Source organism: Microcaecilia unicolor, chromosome 2 (genome assembly GCF_901765095.1).
Source record: "Microcaecilia unicolor chromosome 2, aMicUni1.1, whole genome shotgun sequence".
Classification (NCBI taxonomy): domain Eukaryota; kingdom Metazoa; phylum Chordata; class Amphibia; order Gymnophiona; family Siphonopidae; genus Microcaecilia; species Microcaecilia unicolor.
Window position 1 is genome coordinate 598,137,474 of NC_044032.1, and position 26,077 is coordinate 598,163,550.

The 26,077-nt window shown below is 43.7% G+C and overlaps 1 protein-coding gene across 2 annotated transcripts in view; it reads right to left on the minus strand.

Moving 5' to 3' along the window:
* The window catches only part of KLHL2 (kelch like family member 2), a 240,173-nt gene that overhangs the window by 185,076 nt on the left and 29,020 nt on the right, over positions 1 to 26,077 (minus strand). For both annotated transcript variants that reach the window (XM_030191582.1, XM_030191581.1), the window contains exon 3: positions 3,234 to 3,340. In XM_030191582.1, coding sequence (XP_030047442.1) covers positions 3,234 to 3,340 — 107 coding nt within the window. The remainder of the gene's footprint in view (positions 1 to 3,233; positions 3,341 to 26,077) is intronic.

Sequence of the window (26,077 nt, forward strand, 5' to 3'; positions counted from 1 at the left end):
TCAAAAGCGAATGGTTCGGGATATGGTATCTTTCAAAGATATCACCAAAACAGGGAAGTTAGGGTATCCTGATAGTGAGGTTGCAAAAGAGACCCTAGTAAATCAGGTGTCCTTGAATAAAAATAAAAATCAGACAAAAGATTGCAAATTAATACTGTTAAGTACTGAGCATGATGTAAATAGGAACAACAAACAGTTTGAAATGTCTATACAAGAATGCCAGAAGCCTAAGAAAGACGGGAGAGTTAGAATATATTGCACTAAATGAAAAGTAAGATATAATAGGCATCTCCGAGACCTGGTGAAAGGAGGATAACCAGTGGGATACTGTCATACCGAGGTACAAATTATATCGTAGTGATAGGGTGGATCGAATTGGTGGAGGAGTAGCACTGTATATTAAACGAGAGCCTTGAATCAAATAGATAGAAAATTCTGCAGGAAACAACACTTCTTGGAATCACTGTGGACTGAAATTCCATGTGTAAAGGGGAAAAGGATAGTAATAGGAGTGTACTTCCGTCCGCCTAGCCAGGATGAACAGATGATGCAGAAATGTTAAAGGAAATTAGGGACGCAAACAAACTAGGCAACACGATAATAATGGGTGATTTCAATTACCCCGATATTAACTGGGCACGCTAGGGAGGTAAAATCAAGGACAGCTTTATGGAGCAGCTGGTACAGGAGCCGACGAGAGAAGGAAAAATTCTAGACGTAGTACTTAGTGGAGCGCATGATCTGGTGTGGGAGGTAAGGGTGCTGAGGTCGCTTGATAACAGTGATCATAATATGATCAAATTTGATATTAGCTTTGAAGTATACATAGGAAATCAAATACGTTAGTGTTTAACTTTAAAAAAGGAGACTATGATAAAATGAGAAGAACGGTGGGAAAAAAAAAAAAAACTTAGAGAAGCAGCTGCAAGGGTCAAAAATTCACATCAGGCGTGGATGCTGTTCAAAAACACCATCCTGGAAGCCCAGGCCAAATATATTCCGCTTATTAAAAAAGGAGGACGGAAGACCAAACGACAGCCGACGTGGTTAAAAAGGTGAAGGAAGCTATTAGAGCTAAAAGAAAATTCTTCAGAAAATGGAAGAAGGAACAGACTGAAAATAATAAGAAACAGCATAAGGAATGTCAAGTGAAATGCAAAGCGCTGATAAGGAAGGCTAATAGGAACTTAAAAAAAAAAAAAAAAAAAAAAAAGATTGCGTTGGAGGCAAAAAACACATAGTAAAAATGTTTTTAGGTATATTAAAAGCAGGAAGCCGGCAAAAGAATCGGTTGGACCGCTAGATGACCGAGGAGTAAAAAGGGCAATCAGGGAAGACAAAGCCGTAGCGGAGAGATTAAATGAATTCTTTGCTTCGGTCTTCGCTGAGGAAGATTTGGATGGGATACCAGTGCCGGAAATGGTATTCAAAGCTGACAAGTCGGAGAAACTTAATGAATTCTCTGTAAACCTGGAGGATGTAATGGGGCAGCTCTACAAACTGAAGAGTAGCAAATTTCCTGGACCGGCTGGTATTCATCCCAGAGTACTGATAGAACTGAAAAATGAGCTTGCGGAGCTATTGTTAGTAACATGTCATTTCTCCTTAACATCGAGAGTGGTACTGGAAGATTGGAGGATGGCCAATGTAATGCCGATTTTTTTAAAAGGTTCCAGAGGAGATCTGGGAAATTATAGACTGGCGAGTCTGACGTCAGTGCCGGGCAAAATGGTAGATATTATTATTAAGAACAAAATTACAGTGCATATTCAAAAGCATGGATTAATGAGACAAGTCAACATGGATTTAGTGAAGGGAAATCTTGCCTCACCAATCTACTACATTTCTTTGAAGGGGTGAACAAACGTGGATAAAGGTGAGCCGGTTTATATTGTGTATCTGGATTTTCAGAAGGCATTTGACAAAGTACCTCATGAAAGACTCCAGAGGAAATTGGAGAGTCATGGGATAGGAGGTAGTGCTCTATTGTGGATTAAAAACTGGTTAAAAGACAGAAAACAGAGAGTAGGGTTAAATGGTCAGTATTCTCAATGGAGAAGAGTAGTTAGTGGGGTTCCCCTGGGGTCTGTGCTGGGACCGCTGCTTTTTAACATATTCATAAATGATCTAGAGATGGGAGTAACTAGTGAAGTAATTAAATTTGCTGATGACACAAAGTTATTCAAAGTCGTTAAATCGCAGGAGGATTGTGAAAAATTACAAGAGGACCTTACGAGACTGGGAGTCTAAATGGCAGATGGCGTTTAATCTGAGCAAGTGCAAAGTGATGCATGTGGGAAAGAGGAACCCGAATTAAAGCTACGTCATGCAAGGTTCCACGTTAGGAGTCACGGACAAAGAAAGGGATCTAGGTGTCGTAGTTGATACGTTGAAACCTTCTGCTCAGTGTGCTGCTGCTGCTAAGAAAGCAAATAGAATGTTAGGTATTATTAGGAAAGGAATGGAAAACAGAAATGAGGAAGTTATAATGTCTTTGTATGGCTCCATGGTGCGACTGCACCTCGAATATTGCGTTCGATTCTGGTCACCGCATCTCAAAAAAGATATAGTGGAATTAGAAAAGGTGCATAGAAGGGCGACGAAAATGATAAAGGAGATGGGACGACTTCCCTATGAGGAAAAGTTAAAGCGGCTAGGTCTCTTCAGTTTGGAGAAAATGCGGCTGAGGGGAGTTATGATAGAGGTCTATAAAATAGTGAGTGGAGTTGAACGGGTAGATGTGAAGCGTCTGTTCACGCTTTCCAAAAATACTAGGACTAGGGGGCATGCGATGAAGCTGCAATGCAGTAAATTTAAAACAATTGGAAAAACTTTTTCTTCACTCAACGTGTAATTCAACTCTGGAATTCGTTGCCAGTGGTAAAAGCAGCAAGCTTAGTGGAGTTTAAAAAAAGGTTTGGACGGCTTCCTAAAAGAAAAGTTCATGGACCATTATTAAATGGATTTGGGGAAAATTCACTATTTCTTGGATAATCTGTTGTACTTTTTTGGGATCTTGCAAGGTATTTGTGACCTGGATTGGCCACCGTTGGAAACAGGATGCTGGGCTTGATGGACCTTTGGTCTTTCCCAGTATGGCAATACTTATGTACAACTGCAGCAAAGAATGCCACAAGGTATCATACACACGTGAAAAATTATTTAATATTCAAAAGTATTCACTTGCTGGCATACTGTAAACAAAAACAGTTTTAGTTAAAAACAGTGGGTACCTGTAAACATGGCATGGAAATATGGACTACAGGCCGCCAGCACAACCTTGTGAGCTGCAATCTCCACATCTTCTGCTACGATGGTCACATCGCACAACAAGTTCTGACTGTGGGGTGCAAACAACAAAATATATATAAATAAGCAATTTAATCTTTCATAGAATTCTAAGGATATTATCACAAAGTTACTCTCCTTGCAGATTTTTCAGAATTTTGTTTTTTTAATCTTTCACCTTCCTGCTATTATAAATTATGCTGCTCTGCTCCCTGGCAGCCAGCTTCATAGGGCTCCTCTTACAACTCAGACTAGACTCCAGCTCCTGATGGCCAGTTGTATCTGCTAGGTTATTTTACTGCACAGTCAAGCACCTTCATCTGTTTTTGGCTGTTGAGCACCAGTTCTTTACAATCCGACCCCTCTTATATCAGGTTTAAAGACATGGATGTTTTAAAAAGATTTTCTGTGTAATTTGCTGTCTCCTTTTTGTTTACTTGCGTGTGATGAATTTTAACCTGCACTGTAGTTTTTGGTTATTATATTTGTGCTATGCGTTATTCCCCTTCCCCTGTTGATCGCTGACTTTTTTCCCTTCTTGGTTTCTATTAATTGTTGTTTGTTCCGCTTTAATTAATGGATTATTGTAAACCAGACATACTTTTTGTGACTTTGAGGTATACCAAATTTTTCAAATAAATTTTTTGCCAGTTAGCCAGTGGTGTATCCAGCTACCTTGACTTTCTCAAAGTTCTGAAAACTTGGATTTTTGAGAATATTTTTGGCTGTTCACAGGATTTTTTTTTTCACTTATGATTGAGCATTAACAATTAAATATAATTCAAATGGCTGATGTACATTATGTCACATTGGGCCCTGTTTACTAAGCCGCACTAGAGGTGCATTTGCATTTTTAGCGCACATTAGGCATTAGCGCGCACTGTGTAAGTGCTCACAATATTCCTATGGACGCCTACAGAGCATGCGTGCTAATTTTGTGCATTCGCTAAAAACGCTAGCACACCCTTAGTAAACAGGGCCCATTGTTTGTAAATGTGTTTTCTTATTTTTCTAAACTGTTTTTAAACAGTTGTAATAAGTGGTATATCAAATTAATAAAATCAAATCAGAATTCAAGGAAACATGAGTGACAGGAAAGGCAGAGATTAAGTAGGGTATGTGGTACGGCTGCAAAAAAGGGAAAATGAGCTAATGCTCTTATATTTTTTATTTCTTGTTTCATTTGTACCCCGCGCTTTCCCACTCATGGCAGGCTCAATGCGGCTTACATGGGGCAATGGAGGGTTAAGTGACTTGCCCAGAGTCACAAGGAGTTGCCTGTGCCTGAAGTGGGAACTGAACTCAGTTCCTCAGGACCAAAGTCCACCACCCTAACCACTAGGCCACTACTCCATGCTATCAAATTCTATGTTTCAGTGTCAAAAAAGTGAGCAGTCACACCATACTTCTTAGAGGTAAGGAATTGATTCACTTTGCTTATTTAGGAGGAGGAGGAGTGGCTTATTTATGATCACACAGAACATAAATAAGTGACTTAAATATATCTGATACTACAGACCTGTTTATAAAGTTACCACAACCTCTTATAATCACAGTTATATAAGGTATACTTGGGCAGTGTCTATCCTGAGTTTTGTTGTTCTTAAAACAATTACACAGGGACTGCCCAGATTATAATAGTCATTTGTGACCGTCTCTGGGAAAAGGTAACTAAAGTAGCAGATCGAAAATGTTGAGAATGGCTGATTTTTCATGGCATAGGGCGCATAAGAGCAAGAGTTACATGTTTGAAATTCCGTAACTTTTTTTAAAAAAAATTTTCATATAAAAGGATGGGGTTTGAACAGTTGAATTACAAATTAACCTCAATTTTTGTTTCTGGTGACTCAGTCACCTTTTCCCAGAAATGATCACATTTAACTGAAAACCTGTATTTCCCCACTAAAATTCCTGATGTTGAATTATTAAAAAATATGAGTCGATATTCAAAGCGATTGGTTGTAGGGTGGGTAGTGGGAAAGGATAATAAGAAATTAATTCTATTACTTCCCCAGCTTATTTACTTGTCTGTATTTAACTGAATATCAATGAGAGCACTGACTGTGCTCCAAAAACCTGCCAGGTGCCGCCCCATCTGCCTTCTTGCATGTCAGGCATTCTTCCCTAGGCAGAGCCGCTGAGATCCATTAGGTAGAGTACAAAAAGCAATTTGTTAATTAACCCCCACACTCTCCTGCTCATAGTAAATGATATTTTCTCTGCACCTACAAGCAGATGACCAAAAGCCCTGTGCTGCTCTAAAATAGCGCTGGAACAGCCCGGGGCTTTACCGCACCGATGATCATAGATAACTGCATGCAAATTTAAGCACGCAATTATCTCTAATCATGGGGTAGAAGTGCGGGAGAATTGTGCCTGAGCATGCGCTCTGCACAATCCTCCCGCACTTGTTTGACAGGTCTGGGCTGCCAAAAGCCCAAACCTGTCAAACACAGGGGCTGGAGGTCCATGGGACCACCAGGCCCCAACTACTCCTGCCCCGAGCAATGGGGGCTGGAGGTCCGGCGGACTTCCGGTCCTCCCGATCCCCCCCCCCCCCAAGGTTCAGGGAGGGCTAGAGATCCGGTGTGTCTCCAGCCCCCTAGTCCCACAGCGAAGGGTCTCTGGTGGTCCAGTCTCTCTACCCCCCCTACCTTGTGGGTTGGTGGAGGGAGGGTAGCCTGCCTCCCTCCTCTTCCTGCAACGCCACAAAATGGCAGCACCCAGCCCTGCCCAGTGTATCCTGGGATGCACTGGGAGGGGCTATACACCAGAGGAGGGAAGTAGGCTACCCTCCCTCCTCCAACCCACAAGGCAGGGGGGACTGGACCACCAGATCTCCAGCCCTCCCTGAACCTGGGGGGGGGGGGGGGATTGGTTGGTCACCCACTAGGCCACCAGGGACTGTTTGCTGAGGGGAGTTAGGGGGGGCTGGAGACCCACTGGATCTCCAGCTCTCCCTGAACCTGAGGGGAGGGGGGATCATCGGGGAGACCAGAGGTACACCGGACCTCCAGCCCCGTCGCTGGCAGGTTTGCTATTGGGGGGAATGGGGGCCTGCAAGCATGCAAATGCATGCTGAACATGGCTCACCATTTCTCCCCAATGATCTGCACACTCTAACGCCAGCTCGGAGCTGACGTAGGGTTTGCCACAGCCAGCGACCCAATCTTTGGCACGCTGGCCGCTGATCATTGGGGATGAATATATGTTTAGCCCTGTTTAGCATGCATTTGCATTCGGAGCCATCGAGCGAGTTGTTTCACACACTCGAGGACTCTAATCATGGGGCGGTAGCAAACGCCGGCACTAGTATGGCGCTAACAGCCTCTAGCGCCGGCGTTTGCTTCTGATCATCCCCTTGCTAGAGAAGGTTGCTACTGCTGAAATGTTAGGATAAAAGGACATACCACTGTTTGAGCAGCTGCTGGAACAAGAGACTGTTTACTCAGCAGGAGTCTCCTAAGTACTTATTACCAGTCAGCTGAGCCAATCAGCTGAGCCAATGAGGCATTGCTCTTCCCCTCCCCACCTTCTTTACAGCATGTGCAACAAGATCAGAGCTCTGAAGAACAAGTTTCACCTACAAAAAATCTGCTGAACAAAGGCAATTGATGGCTCAGCTATTTGAGGAGGCTAAAGTGGGTAGGGCCAGAGTATATAAATATATCAAATGCCACAGAATAAAGTGGCAAAAAAAATTAAACAACTGTAAACTTCAGTAGATATATATATATATATGGGCTCATTTTCAACGCACTTAGACTTACATAGTAACCTACGGAACTGTGTATAAGTGCTTTGAAAATAAGTCAGTCTCTAGACAACTGAATTAAAGAGGGCTGAAAAAAGTGTTTGTAGATGATGCCTACATCTCCATAGAGGTCTGCAGCTCGTCTGCCTCTCTTCTCTTTTACACATCCCACTTACCCTCTGCCAACACACCTATGGAAATTATTTAACTGTATTTAAAGATCCCTCAGGAGGCAGTGTAATGTAAACCCTAAAACTCTGTCTGATATTAGGACAAACTAAAACTATATTAAAGTTTTGATGTCACCTCAGTAAGGCCAACACACAGTCTTCTCCACTGCAAAAGAGTACACATAAGCTTGGACAAACACACTCAGAACCTTATTATACCATAATAGCACTAACTCCCAGGACATGAAGAGCTACAACCTCATGCATGAAAAGGCAGCACTATAAATATTACACCAGGCCTTAAAAAACCAATACACTACCTAGTGAAAAAAACAAAACAAACAAAAAAAAAAACATGACCAACAAGATCTCTACACAGATATTGCATGCTAGTAGAATGCCACACCTTGGTCACACATAAAAAAATACATGACAACAAATATGGCAATAAGACATATGAAGGTAAACTGCTGAACTGGAAACCTCAAGTAGTCGAACTTGGCATACAGCAATACTACAGAAATTGAAAAAGCTGACATATATTCTAATTAGTAAATTCAGAATAAAATACTTTTTTCTAACTTTGTTGCCTAAATATTTTTCTATTCACTTGGTCCCAATGTGTCTTCTTCATTTCTCTGGGTTTTTTCTTGTTTTTGCAATGTCTACTGTCCATTTGACATTTCTTCTCTCTCCCTGTCCACAATCCTCCTTCTGCGTACTTATCCATCCTCTGACCCTGTCCTTCCTACAGTTTCAGCTACTGCCTCTCAGTGTCCTGATCATGCCCCTAGGCATTCCACCTCTGTGAAATGCTTGTTACATAGTAACATAGTAGATGACGGCAGAGAAAGACCTGTATGGTCCATCCAGTCTGCTCAACAAGATAAACTCATATGTGCTACTTTATATGTATACCTGACCTTGATTTGTATCTGCCATTTTCAGGGCACAGACCGTAGAAGTCTGTCCAGCACTAGCCCCGCCTCTGTAAAGGGTCTTGCTGTCTACTGCATTTCCTCCTCTGTGTCTCTATCCATGCGCCTGTGATCAGCATTGCCCCTGTATCTCTATCCACCCCCATGTCTAGCATTGCCTCTCTGTGTTCTTATCCCTTCTCCCTCCAGACCTAGCATGTTTGTATCCCTGTCCTTATGCTCCATCTATGCCCAGCATCTCCTGTCTCCTTGTCCCTTCACATCTCTCCTCCCTTCTTCCCACACACCCCTCCCACCCTGGGACCAGTATATCTCTCTCTGTTCCCACTCACACACTCCCCTCACAGTTCAGTAGGCTCCCTCCTGGGTCTCCAGTGTTTCTCCCCCTAGCTTCCATCCATCATTCCCCCCCCCTTTCCTTCCCTCCTCCAGCATCTGCCCCCCCCCACCCAACCAGCTGGTCCTGCACCTCTTTGTCCCTCCCTCATCTCCCCCTACTGCTCCAGCAGAACAGCACTTAGTTCTCCCTACCTGAGTAAAGCACCTTTATATCCCTCCTCACCAGCAGGTCCAGCGTTTTTCCCCTTCCTTTCCCATTGTCTTCCCATAGCTCACTGGTGCTGCTAACCTGCCTTGTTTGCTGCTAGCAGAGGCACCACAGTGATTGAAAGGAGCTGCCTTGAGGCCTCAGTCTGCCCATGCAGAACAGGAAGTTGCATCAGAGAAGGTGGGACATTCCAGGGAAGACCGAGGCCCCAAGGCATCTTCTTTCAATCACTGCAGTGCCTCAACCAGCAGCGAGCAAAGAAGGTCAGCAGCACCAGCGAACCAAAGGGAGTGGGTGTAAGGGAAGGAGAACTGCCTGCAGCTGGAGCAGCCCTGAAGCTGACAGTAGCCCAGGACACTGCTTGCAGTGAGTCGAGGGTCCTCTTGTAGATGTCGTACTTGTCACTGGAGAGACATATTTTCAAAGCACTTAGCCTTCCAAAGTTCCATAGGTTTCTATGGAACTTTGGAAGGCTAAGTGCTTTGAAAATGAGTCCCCGTACGCCTCCCAAATCCTCTTGTACGGAGTGCCTATGCTGCTGATCAAGTAGGTTGGAGAAAGTTAGGCCCACTGAATATTTTGGTTTCTCATCCTTGAAAGAAAGCAGAAAGTGAAAAGAACTACTCTAACTTTATGGGGTGTGGGGGGGGGGGGGGGGGGTTAAAGCTAGAAGTGTGATGTTTGCAACTGGAAATACAACAAAAGAAATTGGAGGAAGACTCCCTCAATGCCACACCATTAAATACGGCTGCTGCAGGAGAACTTACCGAGTCACAAACAGTAACTGATGCACAAAGGGGATGGGATACATGGATCACCCTTTGTGCATCAGTCACTGTTTGCAACTTGAAGCTGTCAAATGCATTTGATACTGCTGTCAAATGCAATTGACAGTAGATGACCATGGAGTTTTTTTTGTTGTTTTTTTTTTGTTTGTTTTTTTAGTCGCATGGAGGGGGGTGATCAGCAGAGTTCAGCGGGTCCCCTCTTGAGTGCCCCCCCAGAGCAACTCAAAAACCTTCCATGGTGGTCTAGTGACACTCCCCTTCCAGAATAATCCCTGGTGGTCCAATGGAACCCCTCCTGAATCCCCTTCCCCCAAATTAAAAATCCCTGGTAGTCCAGTGGAACCTGTCCTGAATCCCCTTTCCCCCAGATCAAAAATCCCTGGTGGTCCAGTGGACCCCTGCACCCTTCCAGGGATCCAAAAACTCTCACTCTAGTAACACCCCCCATACCTTAAAACATAGGAGCAACACCATATAAGGAGTGAGCATCACAGTGTCTCATGCAAAATTCAGCATACCTCAGTTATAAAAGTCATCTACGGGTCCTTTTACTAAGCTGCAGTAAAAAGTGGCCTTGTAATGGTATCAGTTTATTACTGAAATATGTAGCATATTTGGTGGATTATATATATACACACCAATATATTTGTGCAGCTCTTAAAAATACAATGCAGCAGAACTGGCTTTCATTCCAAAAAGCCCTCTCCCCTCTCCCTTTGGGGAATATTTACAAGACAAAAGTACTGCTGCAGTGGCAGGGACCTCACCTTGTTTTTTCTCATTCCTCAAACAAAAGACTAAGACTGCTTTAAAGTTTTAAATTGACTCTATTCCTCTGCCCTCCCACCTAACAAAAGATGGACTAAGGTGGACACCTGAATAAAACAAAGAAACTCAGGGGAACCATAAACAGGACATTTGCTTGTCAAAGGTATACCTGCCCCTCCCATCAGCTTCCAGACATGTGCAGAAAGGATGTGTATCTGCCCCAGAGACTGAACAGGACATCAAAAGACATTTGCCAGCAGAGTCCAGACTGTAAGTCTCGTGATGTCATAAGACATGGGACCAACTCAGGGGTCGTGTGCAGACCAAGATACCACAATGCTTTGCAAATGCTCAGGGGTCGTGTGGAAACCAGGAAATCAGAACAGGGATCCACATGGCATACCCTCCTGCAGCTGCAAGGTATAAAAGCAAAAGCTGTTTCCCCAAGATTCAGATTCTCATCAACTGCCAGCAAGTAAAATTCTCTTCAACTGCAAGCAACTCGGATTCACTCACTGCAGAAGCCCTCCTGTCCTCAACATGTGCTCATCAATCAGCTGGACCACAGCATGCTTGTAACAAGGACTTGTAAGTTGATCTAGCTGCTACTTTGTTCTATTTTATGCACAGATTACCTGTAAAAGATTCCTCTTTTAAAACCTACCTCTCGTGTGCAATTGTATATTAAATCAATCTTTTTGAAACTAAAAATACGGTCTCTTTGTGTTCTGAGTATATATACTTAATATATTTAATTTATTGCAATTATCACCTTTGGTGATTGGTGGAGAAATTAATATCCTAAAACTTATAAATACAGCGCTTGCTCTTAAATTATAAACAGTAGCGAGTTGCTCTCGAGCTATTTTCCCCAAAATAACTCATTTCTTCCAACATATTAATTGCTGGAGAAGTGGGTAGAATTTCTTGTAACATATTAATTCGTGGAGAATGTGGGCAGCAAGTCTAACAGCCTTAGCATATCTTTACATGAGTTTTTCCAATGCACTAAGGCCATTTTTGCCACAGCCAGAAAATGGCCGATTTTCAATTTCCGAATTAATGACCATGCACTAATGTTGCCATTAGCGGGCGGCCATTACCAAAAATTAGCATGTGACCCCTTATTGCCACCTGCCCCCAAGACAAACCTCCTTACAGAAAAATAAAGAAACATTTTTTTGATGCATGGTTTGCGTACACACATGGTTTTTTTAAAGTGCATCCCATGGTAAGTCCTTTTTAAGCTCTGGTAAGAGTGCTCTAGTACTTACCACAGCTTAGAAAAAGAAGCCCTTAACCAATTGTTCAAATGTCCAAAATCAAATATATTTTCAATATTAAGTAAATATGACAAACCACCTTGAGTGAATTCCTTCAAAAAGGCAGTAAAGCCTAATAAATAAATATGTAATCCTTATGAATCCCATCTTCAAAAAAATACCAGATACTTGTTTCGCACAGATAAGCAATAATGAAAATATATTGGATTGTGACCACTTGGACACGATTACATGACTTACAACTGAGGCACGTTGAATATATTACATGGGACACTTGGATGGATCATTTTTATGAATTTCTGTTGCTTTGATGGGACGTGACATGATGTTACACAATCATTAATGGAGTTTTTAAAGCTAATGTGCAGTTTTCTTCACTTTTGAAAATTGATAATTCTATGGAAGATGACAAACTATGGATTATGCAGCTGTAGCTCAAAGGAGGACAGTGTTCTCCTGTAGAGGGCATATATCTGAGGTCCCTTTCCTAATTTAATTTATCTTTGTTTTAACATCTTGTCACTGATCCTATAATAGCACATATGGTATAGCAAGAGTGCTCTTGGGTTAACAGCAGTGCCCATTATACTTCCCCTTTACAAGAGTTAATTATAACCACTGCTCTCTCATACAAATCTACTATTAATCAACAGAGCAAATTAAACCCATAAGTAGCACATATTAATTAGAACCAAAGTGCTAAAATAACTCATCTATTACCACACCTACACATTTAACTACTGTACTGAGACACATGCCTATTTATTCTTCATCACATTTAATAATATCCTTTATAATCATTATTCAAGTATTCAGGTTTAACACAATCATTTACTTAATTGTTTGTACAAGTTCCCATATTTCTTTCCAACTTTCTTCCAGAACAAAATGCAATGCACTTACAGGAACACCCAAATCTCTCCTGGGGCGTGAAGAAAACCCATCACATGCCAGCACAGCAGGTTAAGTGCATTCTTCATCTACCCCTGCCTGGAGCACTTCCATAGGTTCCAAGAGAGCACTGGTGTGTCATGTGATTGATGCTGCCAGGCTGGATCTTTAGAACAAGGACCAGCACAGCAGTAGCAGGAGAAGCACAGCAGTGCCAGTGTTTTGTCCTTTGACTGGGGCCACCCCAGCTAAGCAGGTGCATATTCACAGTCTTAAAAATTTTTAAAAAGTATATACAGAACCAGAAGCCAGAAAATTTTATGAGAAAGAGTACAGAAAATATGTATCAAGAAGGAGTTTACGATCACTAGAGGGCAACTTATTAGTGATCACTGATATGAAGATAATGCAAAAGGTTAGCTGGAGAGCTAAAGCTCTCGGGGTAAAAAAAACACTGGAAGAATGGAATTCATTCCCAGATGAGGTTTCAAATATATGGCTTTTAGGAAATGTTTAAAAACATTTTCATTTCCTTGATGTTAACTAAATAAATGTAGGGAAGGTAAAGAAACAGGGGGAAGGTTATTAAGGGATTGCTTTCTACTGTATTGTTAGTGTTGTTTAAAATTGTTGTGTAGAAGAAAGGGCTTATTCTGCTTTGATTGTTTTTATGTCTGATGTAAATCATTTAAAATAAGGGTGAACAACCTTTATACACAGAGGGCCACATGAATGTCAGTACTATCCCTAGCAGGCCGCAGAGAGAAAACAAATGCGCCATTTAATTCACTGCCATCAAAACTCCATGTATGTGATGACTGAATTAACATAAATCATTCAAATTATCAAAAAGGGGGGAAACCGACTTGATAAACTATCACAACAAATCAGAAAAAAAGCCTGTATGTTGCTTGTAGCTGGTAAACTTAGCTTAGTGGATTTATAGTTTCTAGTTATTGCTCATCCAGATTTTTGGAATGGGATTTTTTTTCTCCCATTCTTTTTTCTGGGTGTAGCTGGCCTATGATGATATATGGGACTCCTTTACAAAAAAGTTAACTACATGATTTGAGCAGGCTTTGGGAGCTTTGAGACCATGTTATTTAAGTTTCTAAGCTAAGTTCACCAGCTGCAAGGAACATACAGACTTTTTTCTGATTTGTTGTGAACACAAATCATTACCAGAAGGAGAAATTAGTTCTTACCTGCTAATTTGCTTTCCTTTAGTAGAAACAGATCAATCCAGAACTTGTGGGTTAAGCCCATCTGCCAGCCCGTCACTGCCCTTAAAGAGCCAGTGTAGTGAAATCATTCAGTATTCCGATGAAAAAGCAGTCCAAAAACAGAAAATGAGTCAACTAGAAAGGTCGTCTTCCTCTAGAACAAGGAAACTGAAAGGCAATAAACTGAACCTGGTACAACCGCTAAAACAGCACCAGCAACATCAACATAGAGCAGTCTTCACCACTTTCGGGTGCCCACCCTACTTGAGGACTGCTTTGGTACATCCCACAAGTCCTAGATTGATCTGTTGCTACTAAAGGAAAGAAAATTAGCTGGTAAGAACTAATTTCTCCTTCCTTAGCGTAGCACAGATCAATCCAGGACTTGTGGGATGTATCAAAGCAGTCCTCAAGCAGGGTGGGCACCCGAAAGTCCTGCACAGAGAATGGTCACGCAAAAAGAAAGCAGAAGCCTGAGCTGCAACCGCCTATTAAAGAAGGTTGATGCCAAAGACCAGGTGGATGACCAACAGATGTCCTCTAATAGGACCACACGAGACTCCACAAAAGTAGTGACCCCTCCAGCAGAATGAGCATGAAGAGCTGGAGGAAGCACCTTGCCCGACAACAGATAAGTGGACAAAATGGTCTCCCTCACCCAGCAAGAAATTGTAGCCTTGGAAATGGCAAGACCCTTTCCGAGGACCTGCAAAAAGAACAAAGATGTCAGAGCTTCTGAAGTTATTCATTATCTCCAAACAGCACAGAACAACACAACAAATGTCCAGGATACTTAGAACCACAATCCCCCTGCCAGAAGAAAGGCAACCGTTTGACCCCTCCAAAGAAAACGACAACATTCGGGTGAACCGCCAGGGAGGAATTGCCCACATGGCCCCTATAGCAAGTCAATACTGCCACTTAAACCTTCAAGGAGTTCAAGGCTAGCCCCTTCTTGAAACCATCCTGCAGGAAGGAGAGAAGCTGAGAAATCGATGCCTGAAAAGGCGAGATCACCCTCTCCTAGCACCAAGCGCCAAATACTCTCCACACACGAGCACAGCCTGCAGTAGGGTCATAATCACATCAGGATAGCCTTTCCGCCTCAACTGCTGAAGAGCCATAAGACCAAAGCAGGATGGATTGTCCAGCAGAGCGTGAGTTATGAAGACCGATCCCGATGGAAAGATGAGGGAGTTGTCCACTAGGTGATGAACAAGATTCGCATATCACGGCCTCCTCGACTAATCCAGAGCCACCAAGATCATCCAGTCGAGATGAAGGGCAATGCGCCGAAGGACCTGACTGATCAATGGCCAAGGTAGAAACACATACAGCAGCTTGTCCTGTGGCCAGGGTTGGAGTCCTGCCTGCAACTGAAGAAACGCGGAGCCTTGGCATTCATCCCTGTTGCCATCAGGACCATGAAGGGCCCCCTTCCCTCAAGTCGAGGTTATGAGCAAAAACGTCTGGTCAGAGAGCTCCCACGCCACTGGATCCAAAGTTGTCCTATTGAGAAAATCCACCTGCACATTCAAGATCCCCGTAATGTGCACTGCCAAGAGAGCCTGGAGATGACACTCTGCCCAACAAAGCAGCAGACTAAGGCCGCACTCCAAGTACCCCTTGTCTGTTCATATACAACACTGTGGTCGCATTGTCGGAGAGAATCCAGACCGGATGATGAAGCAGCAGAGCAGCAAAGGTTAACAGGGCCAGACAAATTGCCCGAAGCTCCAGCCGGTTGATTGATCAGGCAGCCTCTGCCATAGACCACTTCCCCTGGGCTGTGCATCCAAGGCAGTGCATGCTCCAGCCCAAGAGGCTGGCATCTGTCGTGAGTACCAGCTAGGACGGAGTCACCAATGACTGCCCCCTTCCAAGGGTTGGCAACCTGGATCCACCAGAACATGCTGATTTTCACAACATACAGTGGGGGAAATAAGTATTTGATCCCTTGCTGATTTTGTAAGTTTGCCCACTGACAAAGACATGAGCAGCCCATAATTGAAGGGTAGGTTATTGGTAACAGTGAGAGATAGCACATCACAAATTAAATCCGGAAAATCACATTGTGGAAAGTATATGAATTTATTTGCATTCTGCAGAGGGAAATAAGTATTTAATCCCTCTGGCAAACAAGACCTAATACTTGGTGGCAAAACCCTTGTTGGCAAGCACAGCGGTCAGACGTCTTCTGTAGTTGATGATGAGGTTTGCACACATGTCAGGAGGAATTTTGGTCCACTCCTCTTTGCAGATCATCTCTAAATCATTAAGAGTTCTGGGCTGTCGCTTGGCAACTCGCAGCTTCAGCTCCCTCCATAAGTTTTCAATGGGATTAAGGTCTGGTGACCGGCTAGGCCACTCCATGACCCTAATGTGCTTCTTCCTGAGCCACTCCTTTGTTGCCTTGGCTGTATGTTTTGGGTCATTGTCGTGCTGGAAGACCCAGCCACGACCCATTTTTAAGGCCCTGGCGGAGGGAAGGAGGTTGTCACTCAGAATTGTACGGTACATGGCCCCATCCATTCTCCCATTGATGCGGTGAAGTAGTCCTGTGCCCTTAGCAGAGAAACACCCCCAAAACATAACATTTCCACCTCCATGCTTGACAGTGGGGACGGTGTTCTTTGGGTCATAGGCAGCATTTCTCTTCCTCCAAACACGGCGAGTTGAGTTCATGCCAAAGAGCTCAATTTTTGTCTCATCTGACCACAGCACCTTCTCCCAATCACTCTCGGCATCATCCAGGTGTTCACTGGCAAACTTCAGACGGGCCGTCACATGTGCCTTCCGGAGCAGGGGGACCTTGCGGGCACTGCAGGATTGCAATCCGTTATGTCGTAATGTGTTACCAATGGTTTTCGTGGTGACAGTGGTCCCAGCTGCCTTGAGATCATTGACAAGTTCCCCCCTTGTAGTTGTAGGCTGATTTCTAACCTTCCTCATGATCAAGGATACCCCACGAGGTGAGATTTTGCGTGGAGCCCCAGATCTTTGTCGATTGACAGTCATTTTGTACTTCTTCCATTTTCTTACTATGGCACCAACAGTTGTCTCCTTCTCGCCCAGCGTCTTACTGATGGTTTTGTAGCCCATTCCAGCCTTGTGCAGGTGTATGATCTTGTCCCTGACATCCTTAGACAGCTCCTTGCTCTTGGCCATTTTGTAGAGGTTAGAGTCTGACTGATTCACTGAGTCTGTGGACAGGTGTCTTTCATACAGGTGACCATTGCCGACAGCTGTCTGTCATGCAGGTAACGAGTTGATTTGGAGCATCTACCTGGTCTGTAGGGGCCAGATCTCTTACTGGTTGTTGGGGGATCAAATACTTATTTCCCTCTGCAGAATGCAAATAAATTCATATACTTTCCACAATGTGATTTTCCGGATTTAATTTGTGATGTGCTATCTCTCACTGTTACCAATAACCTACCCTTCAATTATGGGCTGCTCATGTCTTTGTCAGTGGGCAAACTTACAAAATCAGCAAGGGATCAAATACTTATTTCCCCCACTGTAGGTCCAGGGAAGGTGGGCATTATATGACTACTACTACTAAACATTTCTAAAGCGCTGCCCGGGTTACGCAGCGCTGTACAATTTAACAAAGAAGGACAATCCCTGCTCAAAGGAGCTTACAATCTAAAGGACAAGAGTGCAGTCAATCAAATTGGGGCAGTCTAGATTTCCTGAATGGAGGTATAATGGTTAGGTGCCGAAGGAGACATTGAAGAGGTGAGCTTTGAGCAAGGATTTGAAGATGGGCAGGGAGGGGGCTTGGCATATGGGCTCAGGGTGTTTATTCCAAGCATAGGGTGAGGCAAGGCAGAAAGGGCGGAGCCTGGAGTTGGCAGTGGTGGAGAAGGGTACTGAGAGGAGGGATTTGTCCTGTGAGCGGAGGTTACGGGTAGGAGTGTAAGGGGAGATGAGGGTAGAGAGGTAGTGAGGGGCTGCAGATCGTGTGCATTTGTAGGTTAGTAAGAGAAGCTTGAACTGTATGCGGTACCTGATCGGGAGCCAGTGAAGAGACTTGAGGAGAGGGGTGATATGAGCATATCGGTCTAGGCGGAAGATAAGACGCGCTGCAGAGTTCTGAATGGATTGAAGGGGGGATAGATGCTTAAGTGGGAGGCCGGTGAGGAGTAGGTTGCAGTAGTCAAGGCGAGAGGTAATGAGAGAGTGGATGAGAGTACGGGTGGTGTGCTCAGAGAGATGACTGATGAATGGTAGACCAGTGACAGAGAAGATAAGACTGGAGAGGCTTCATATGAGCCCAGGCGCTGGGCACCACATCCAGAGTGGTCGCCGTGGATACCAGAACCTGCATGAAATCCCAGGCCTTGTAATGGGGAACAGCCAGCAGATGACTGATCTGCAGCTTCAAAATCTTAAAGGAAGGAAGAAACACCCTGCCAATGTCAAAATAAACTCTTGAGATACTCCAGGAATTGAGAAGGAACCAGCCGGCTCTTACAGAGATTGATCAATGAGCCAAGAGACTGAAGGAGGGAAACCACCTCTTGGGTGGCCTCCAGACCAGAGGAGGCCTTTATCAGCCAGTTGTCCAAATAAGGATAGACCAACACCCTGACACCGGAAAGCAGCCACCACCACCACCATCACCTTGGAAAAGGTTCTGGGGGCCATAGACACACCGAACAGCAAGGCCTGTAGCTGCAAATGCTTCCTTAAAATCGCAAAAGGAAGAAAATGCTGATATGGAGCCCAAATGAGAATGCAAAAGTAGGCCTCCTTCAGATCCGGGATAGAGCAAAAGGCGCCTTCCTTCTTGGGAACCACAAAATAAATGGACTATCTGCCGCTATCTTCTTCTCCTGGGGACACTGGAATCAATGCACCAAAGACTCCTTAGGGGATTTCAATTTTAAAAATCTACGAGAAGGGAGGAAAACTCGAGCTTGTAGCCCTCCCAAATGATCTCCAGGACCCACTGGTCCATTGTAATCTGGGCCCACGCCTCATAAAATTCAGACAACCGACCTCCTATCTGAACCCCCAAGCAGAGATTTAGGACACCTTCATTGGGAGGAGTGAGAGGCATTAGAGGAGTGAGAGGGCTGTCCTTCAGGCTTTCTACTGACCGAAAGGAAGGCTGACACTGCTGAAACCGGGACCTGGAGACCAAAAAATGACCCAGCCTGTAGCACCTGGCATCCCGGGCATGGAAACGAGCCTGGGAAGATTGGGAAGAACACAAAGACAGCTTAGGCCGATCCTCAGGTAAATGATGGGACTTGGGATTCCCCAAGATCCTTAACCAAACACTCCAAATCCTTTCCAAACAAGAGCTTGCCCCAAAAGGGAAGCTCAGCATGGACTTAGAAGCGACATCCACCGTCCAGTTCCAAAACCACAACGAGCAATGAGTGTAGATAGAGGATACCGAGTGGTTTCACTGTGCACTGGCTCTTAGGGGGTGGTGAATTCCAGTGCCCTATAATTAAGATCAATTATCTCAAATAAATAATGCTAAAATCATCTACTGAAAAAATATAAAATACCAAAATATTTAAATGTGTAAACAATAAAAATTCTAAATTAAACACCATTAACACAATACTAGATTGCAGTGCTTAAAAAATAGAAAAACAATAAGAAGAATAAAAAATAATGGTAGATGTCACCTTTGTTTGAGATAATTTTAGATATTTTTTATTTATTAGGAATTATTTACCCCCTTTACGAAGGAATTCACTCAAGGCGGTGTACAGTAATAGATCAAACATGAGCAGTAGGCAATTTCAACAGTAAAAATATTCAAACAACAATACAAAGTATGGCATGTATACTAACAATGTCAAACAATATGTAATAGAACATTTTAATGGATAGTGAAGGGTAAAACAAAGATGGAACATTTAGATAGGTAAGAGAATAAGAAGAGTTAGAAAGTAAGGTGACTAATTTAAAGAAAGTTGAACATGAGATCAGAGAGATGGTTAAATATTCTCAGCTAGGGTAGGAGTGGATATGTTGATCTTATCTTCTTTGTATGTCCTTATCTCTTATTTGTCCTGTTTGTCTGTCCTAATTAGATTGTAAGCTCTGTCGAGCAGGGACTGTCTCTTCATGTTCAAGTGTACAGCGCTGCGTACGTCTAGTAGCGCTATAGAAATGATAAGTAGTAGTAGTATGTCTAATTAACAGTGTACTGTAAACCCCTGATGCAGCCTTTTGGAGGCGAAACGTGGCCATGTCAGATAACTGAAAATAAATCTACTCAGCTATCCATTCTGCGGTCTGCTATTCTTGTTTGACATACTTCTCATGGTCTTACAGGCCACATGTCGAACAGCCCTGATATAGAATAACTTTAGTTAAGATTTTTATACCATTTTCCTGACTAGGCAAATAAAATAAATCCATCCAATGCTGACTTTTGCCAGGAGAGTCCTAGAGTGTGATGTGTTTGGTTTCACCTCCTTCTAGTGTCACAATGAGCTGGAACATTAAGAGACCCACTGCTGGAGAAGAGTTGCCACCTTAGAAGCAACCTAAAAGGGGCATAAGACATATCTGGCTTCTGACGCTTTCTGGGTCACAGTATTATCAGTTGGACAGAGATTTTAAAGTTACGCACAAAAGAGGACGTTATTAGGGCAGTTTTGGGGAGAGAGAGAAACCTTAGCATGTGAACTGGTAAAAACATTAGACCTAAAGAGAATGGAGTACTGATAACCCCTCAAATGACTTCAGAGGTGGTAGGGAGTACAGATAGTCATATTTAAAAAGGGGTATCAGTTAAGACTATGTAATGCCAGGTCAGCGAGTGGTAAAACGTTTATTATTTATGACTGCATTTTGGATGGATCTTGCCTGTATTCCCAAGACATGGCTACATGAATATGGTGAGGTACTATTCTCCCAATTATGCTCCCAAGGTTACTTATCTATCAGCCTGGGATTAGAAAATAGGCAAGAAGTGCGATCATTTACCATAGTTCCTCTTCCCTAATCAGATATGTGAATCATCAACAAGAGAGTTCAGAGTGGGGGCTTTTTTTTTTTTTTTTTTAACACATGACAGACTGAAAATATCTGCTCTCTCTCTCTCGGTGTATCCCCTCCCTTCCTCATCCCAAACCCATGGAGATATGGAGGCACCTCTGGAATGAGTGCTGGATATAAATCTCAGACTTAATGCTGTAGTCTGCTGATAGGTTTGGTCAATTTTAATGTGCATGATGAATGTTCTCTGATAAGTATTTCATCACAGTATCAGTTTTCAGGTACTTCAAAGAGACAAACAATGAACCATATTTTGGATCTTATTTTCTACGCAATTCACTATGATTTACAGCGAAAGTTGAAAATGTGATAATTACCCCAAAGAACTACCTTCTTAAAATTTGTTTTTATTGGTGTGGCTCATGCTGACGACAATGGTTTTAAAAGGATATACACCAGTGTGAAAATGTTTATATAGCATTAAATACATATATTTAATACTTTTTGCTTTTATGTTTATGCATTTTGTAATGCATGTTTTATACTGTTACATATATTGTTCTTTTGTTATACATATATTTTATGGGGGGGGGGGGGGGGGGGGGTTAAACTTTACCCTGCCCTAAGCAAGGAAAGGACAAAGTGTCTTCCGTAACAGACTGGCTAAAGTACTAAAGAGGGCTTTAAACTAAATTTGCTGAGGATGGGTGAGAAAAGCCCCAAAGTCATTAATAACTCTCAGGAAGCAAAGATATTAAAATATCTTTATAGAAAGGGGAAAAAGAAGTAACATCTGGACAGCTTTGTATATCAATTCCCATAGTATGAAAAATAAATTTCTAAATCTAGAGGCTGCAATGATAGAAGCAGACTTGGATTTAGTGGCAGTTACGGAGACATGGTTCACAGACAGCCATAACTGGGATATAGTTATACCCAGCTATAATCTATTCAGGAAGGACATAATAGGAAAAAAAGGGGTGGAGGAATGGGATTATATGTTAAGAATAATATTAATGGGACAGAATTGCAGGACATACGGGGTACGGAAGAAGCACTGTGGGTTAAACTGGAAAGAGGGAATGGAAAATGTATTTACATTGGTGTAATATACAGGTCACCTTCACAGTCAGAAGAAATGGACAGAGACTTAATTGAACACATTCAAAAGATAACTAGGAGAGGGGAAGTACTACTGATAGGTGATTTTAATATGACGGACATCAATTGGAGCGTTCCTGCTGCAGGGTCATCTAGAAGCAAAGGGATCTTGGATTCTCTACTGGAAGAACTGTTCCAGCAGTGGGTAACAGAACCAACGTGGGATTGGAGCTATTCTAGACCTGATACTTACAAATGGGGAGACTGTTTCTGATTTTACAGTGGGAGATCATTTGGCATCTAGTCAGTGCTTTTTTTGTAGGAAAAAAAAAAGGTACCGGTACTCATTATGGGCGGGGCCACCACCTATGGCTTTGCCCCTATGATAGCCACACCCATGTTAGCCACACCCCTTATACCAACCATGGTGCATATAAACAGGCATCATTGAAAATATTATACCAGTATAGGAGAAAAAAATAACTTGAATTTTTTCATTATAAATAATTTCTGTAAGCAGTTACAGCTCCAGTATACCCAGTGCAAAATAAGACAGCAGATGTAAATTCTCAAATTGGACATATTCCAAACACTAAAACGAAAATAAAATGATATTTTTTTACATTTGTTGTCTGGTGACTGTTTTTCTGATCATGTCAGTCCCAGTATCTGATTCTGCTGCTCTTTATCTGTTCCCTTAACTCTGTTTCCAGGGATTCCTTTCCATTTATTTCTTTACTTTTCTCCTTTCTTGATCTACATCCATAGGTAAAAGCTGGGTCCTCCGCAGACTTGACTGGAGGAGGTACAGAGTAGATCCAGTTTTTGCCTATTTTCTCCATCCATGTGCAGTTTTTCTCCTCTTTTCCCTTTCCCTCATCTCCGTCAGTATGCATCTCCTTCCTATTCTTCCCTCCCCTCCATCCATATGCATCTCCTGTCCTTCCTCTCTCATCCATGTCCAGCATTTCTCCTCTTCCCTCCCCTCCATCCATGTTCATCTCACTTCCTCTCTTTACCCTTCCCTCCATCCATGTCCAGCATTTCAACTCTCCCCTCCATCCATGTCCACAATTTCTCATCTCCCCTAAATCCATGTGCATCTCCTCCTCTGTCTTTCCTCCCATCCATCCATGTACAGCATTTCTTCTCTCCCCCTCCTCTCCATCAATGTTCATCTCACTTCCTCCTCTCCATCCATGTCCAGCATTTCAACTCTCTCCCCTCCCCACCATCCATGTACATATCCTTCCTCTGTCTTCCCTGTCCTCCATCCAAGTCCAGCATTTCTCCTCCCTCCCTTCCCCTCCATCCGTGTGCATCTTCTTCCTCTGTCTTTCCTTCTCTCCAACATTTCTCTTCCCTGCCCTCCACTCCATCCATGTCCAGCATTATTCCTCTCTCCCCTCCTGTCCATCCATGTGCATCTCCTTCCTGTCTTCCCTATCCTCCATCCATGTTCAGCAACTCTCCTCTCTCCCCTGCCCTCCCCTCCCATCCATGTCCAGCAATTCTCCTCTCCCCTGCCCTCCCATCCCATCCATGTCCAGCATTTCTCCTCTCTCCCCTCCATCCATGTGCATCTCCTTCCTGTCTTCCCTCTCCTCCATCCATGTCCAACATGTATCCTGCCCTCCCCTCCATCCATGTCCAGCAACTCTCCTCTCTCCCCTGCCCTCCCATCCAATCCGTATCCAGGACTCTACTCTGCCCTCCCCTCCCATCCATGTCCAGCGATTCTCCTCTCTCCCCTGCCCTCCCCTCCATGTCCAGCGATTCTCCTTTGCCCCTATCCTTCCCTCCCATTCACGCTCACCGATTCTCTCCCCTCCCCTCCATGTCCAGCGATTCTCCTTCCCACCTATCCTCCCCCTCCCTTCCATGTCCAGTGACTCGCCACAGCCCCCACCTGCTCCCCAAGATCGTTACAACCCAATCCCCACCTGCCCGCCCTGAGCTCACCAACTTTCCGTTCTGCCCCCTGCAAATCTAATATTTACCGAAGTCGCAGAGTGAACCGGTGGTAGTAAAACCAGCAAGCAGGCAGGCTCGCCTCCTCCTCGCTTCCCTGCCCTCTCTCAGCACAGTGTCCTGCCTTCGTCACTTCCCTGCCCTCTCAGCACAGCGTCCCGCTTTCCTCTGATGTAATATCCTTTCCACAAGAGCGGGACGCTGTGCTAAGAGGGCAGGGAAGTAACGAAGGCGGGACGCTGTGCTGAGAGATGGCAGGGAAGCGACGAGGAGGCGAGCCTGCCTGCTGGTTTCACTACCGCCGGTTTGAGCTGCGACTTCGGAAAATATTAGATTTGCAGGGGGCAGAACAGAAAAACAGGTCCCAGTACGCCGTACTGGCACAAAAAAAGCACTGCATCTAGTGATCACCGAATAGTGTGGTTCAATATTATGACACAGGAGAAGGTTAGGGTTTATTCAAGATTAAAGATCCTAGATTTCAAAAGAACTAACTTTGCCAAGATGGGGGAATTTCTCAAGGAAGAGTTAGCTGGATGGGAACAGCAGAAGGAAGTAGCACATCAGTGGGCAAAACTGAAAGAAGCTATTTTAAAGGTGACACGTCTTTTTGTTAGAAAAGTACATAAAGATAAGAGGAAAAGAAGGCCACTCTGGTTATCAAACATAGTAGCTGAAAAGGTTAAGAAGGAGGTTAGCTTTCATACGTTACAAGAGGTTCAGAAAGAGGAAGACAGCATAAATACCTCGAAAACCTAGGAAAAGCTGTCAGGAAAGCAAAGAGGCAAACGGAAGAAAAGACAGCCAATACGGTAAAATTGGAGACGACATTTTTCAAATATGTGCCAAAATAGCATTATGAGGCTCAAAGCTAAGGGGGTGGAATATGTAGAAGCTGATAAAGATAAAGCTGAACTGCTTAACAATTATTTCTGTTCTGTGTTCATGGATGAAAGGCCGGGCACAGGACTGCAGAAAACAAATGCTAATGGTGATGGATGTGTGGTACACCAGGACCGATTCTCAGAAGACCGTGTTCATGAGGAGCAAACTAAACTAGAAGTAGACAAAGCGATGGGTCCTGATGGGATATATTCAATGGTACCAAAGGAACTCGGAGAAGTTCTAGCAGCTTCGCTGTCTGACCCCTTCAATGCTTCCTTAGAGTCTGGAGTGGTCCCAGAGGACTGGAGAAGGGTGGATGAGGTCCTTCTGCAAAAGAGCAGAAGTGTAACCAGGTTGTGACTCCAAGGGGAGCAGAAAGCGGACTGTGTAGGAACACACACTAAGTAGGTATGAAACTGCTGAAAAATAGGCGCCGTCGGAAGTCCATTTGGGGGAGCAGTTGACCCCCTGGCTCCCCACCAAGCTAAGCCTCTGAGCGGAAGGAGGAGGTTGGGAATTACAAACCAGCCAGTTTGACCTTGGTGGTGAGTAAACTAATGGAAACACTTCTAAAGTAGAGGATTGTGAGGTTTCTTGAATTGAACGGCCTGCAGGACCTGAGGCAGCATAGCTTCATTAGAGGCAGGTCTTGTCAGACAAATATGATTGATTTCTTTGACTGGGTGACCAGTTGGACATGGGAGGGGTACTAGGTGTGCTGTACTTGTTTTTTAGCAAAGCCTTTGACACAGTTCCACACAAGGAACTGATAAACTGAGGGCCCTCAGTATGGGACCTAAAGTGACTGACTGGGTTTAAAAAAAGGTTAAATGGATGGAGACAAAGGGTAGTGGTAAATGGAGCTTGCTCCGAGGAAAAGGATGTTATCAGTGGTGTACCGCAGGGACCAGTCCTTGGGCTGGCTATTTTTAACATCTTTGTGAGTGATATTGTGGAAGGATTCTTTGGTAAGGTTTGTCTCTTTGCCGATGATACTAAACTCTGCAATAGGGTGGACACCTTGGAGGGTGTGGATAGCATGACGAAGGATCTAGAGAAGCTTGACAAATAGTCCAATAATTGGCAACTAAGATTTAATGCTAAAAAAAAAATGTACAAACATCTAAGGGAACAGTACCATATAGGGGGTGAAGTGCTTCTGTGTACGAAAGAAGAGCGGGACATGGGGATGTTTGTGTCTGATGATCTTACAGTGGCCAAAACAAGTAGAAAAGGCAACAGTCAAAGCCAGAAGGATGCTTGGGTGCATAAAGAGAGGGATGACCAGATGGAAAAAAGAGGCAATCGTGCCCTTGTATAAATCTCTGGTGAGGCCCCGTTTAGAATACCGTGTGCAATTCTGGAGACCACACCTACAAAAGGATATAAACAGGATGGAGTCGATCCAGAGGGTGGCTACAAAACTGGTCAGTGGTCTCTATCATAAAACACAGAGATAGGCTTATGAACCTCAACATGTATATACTGGGAGAGA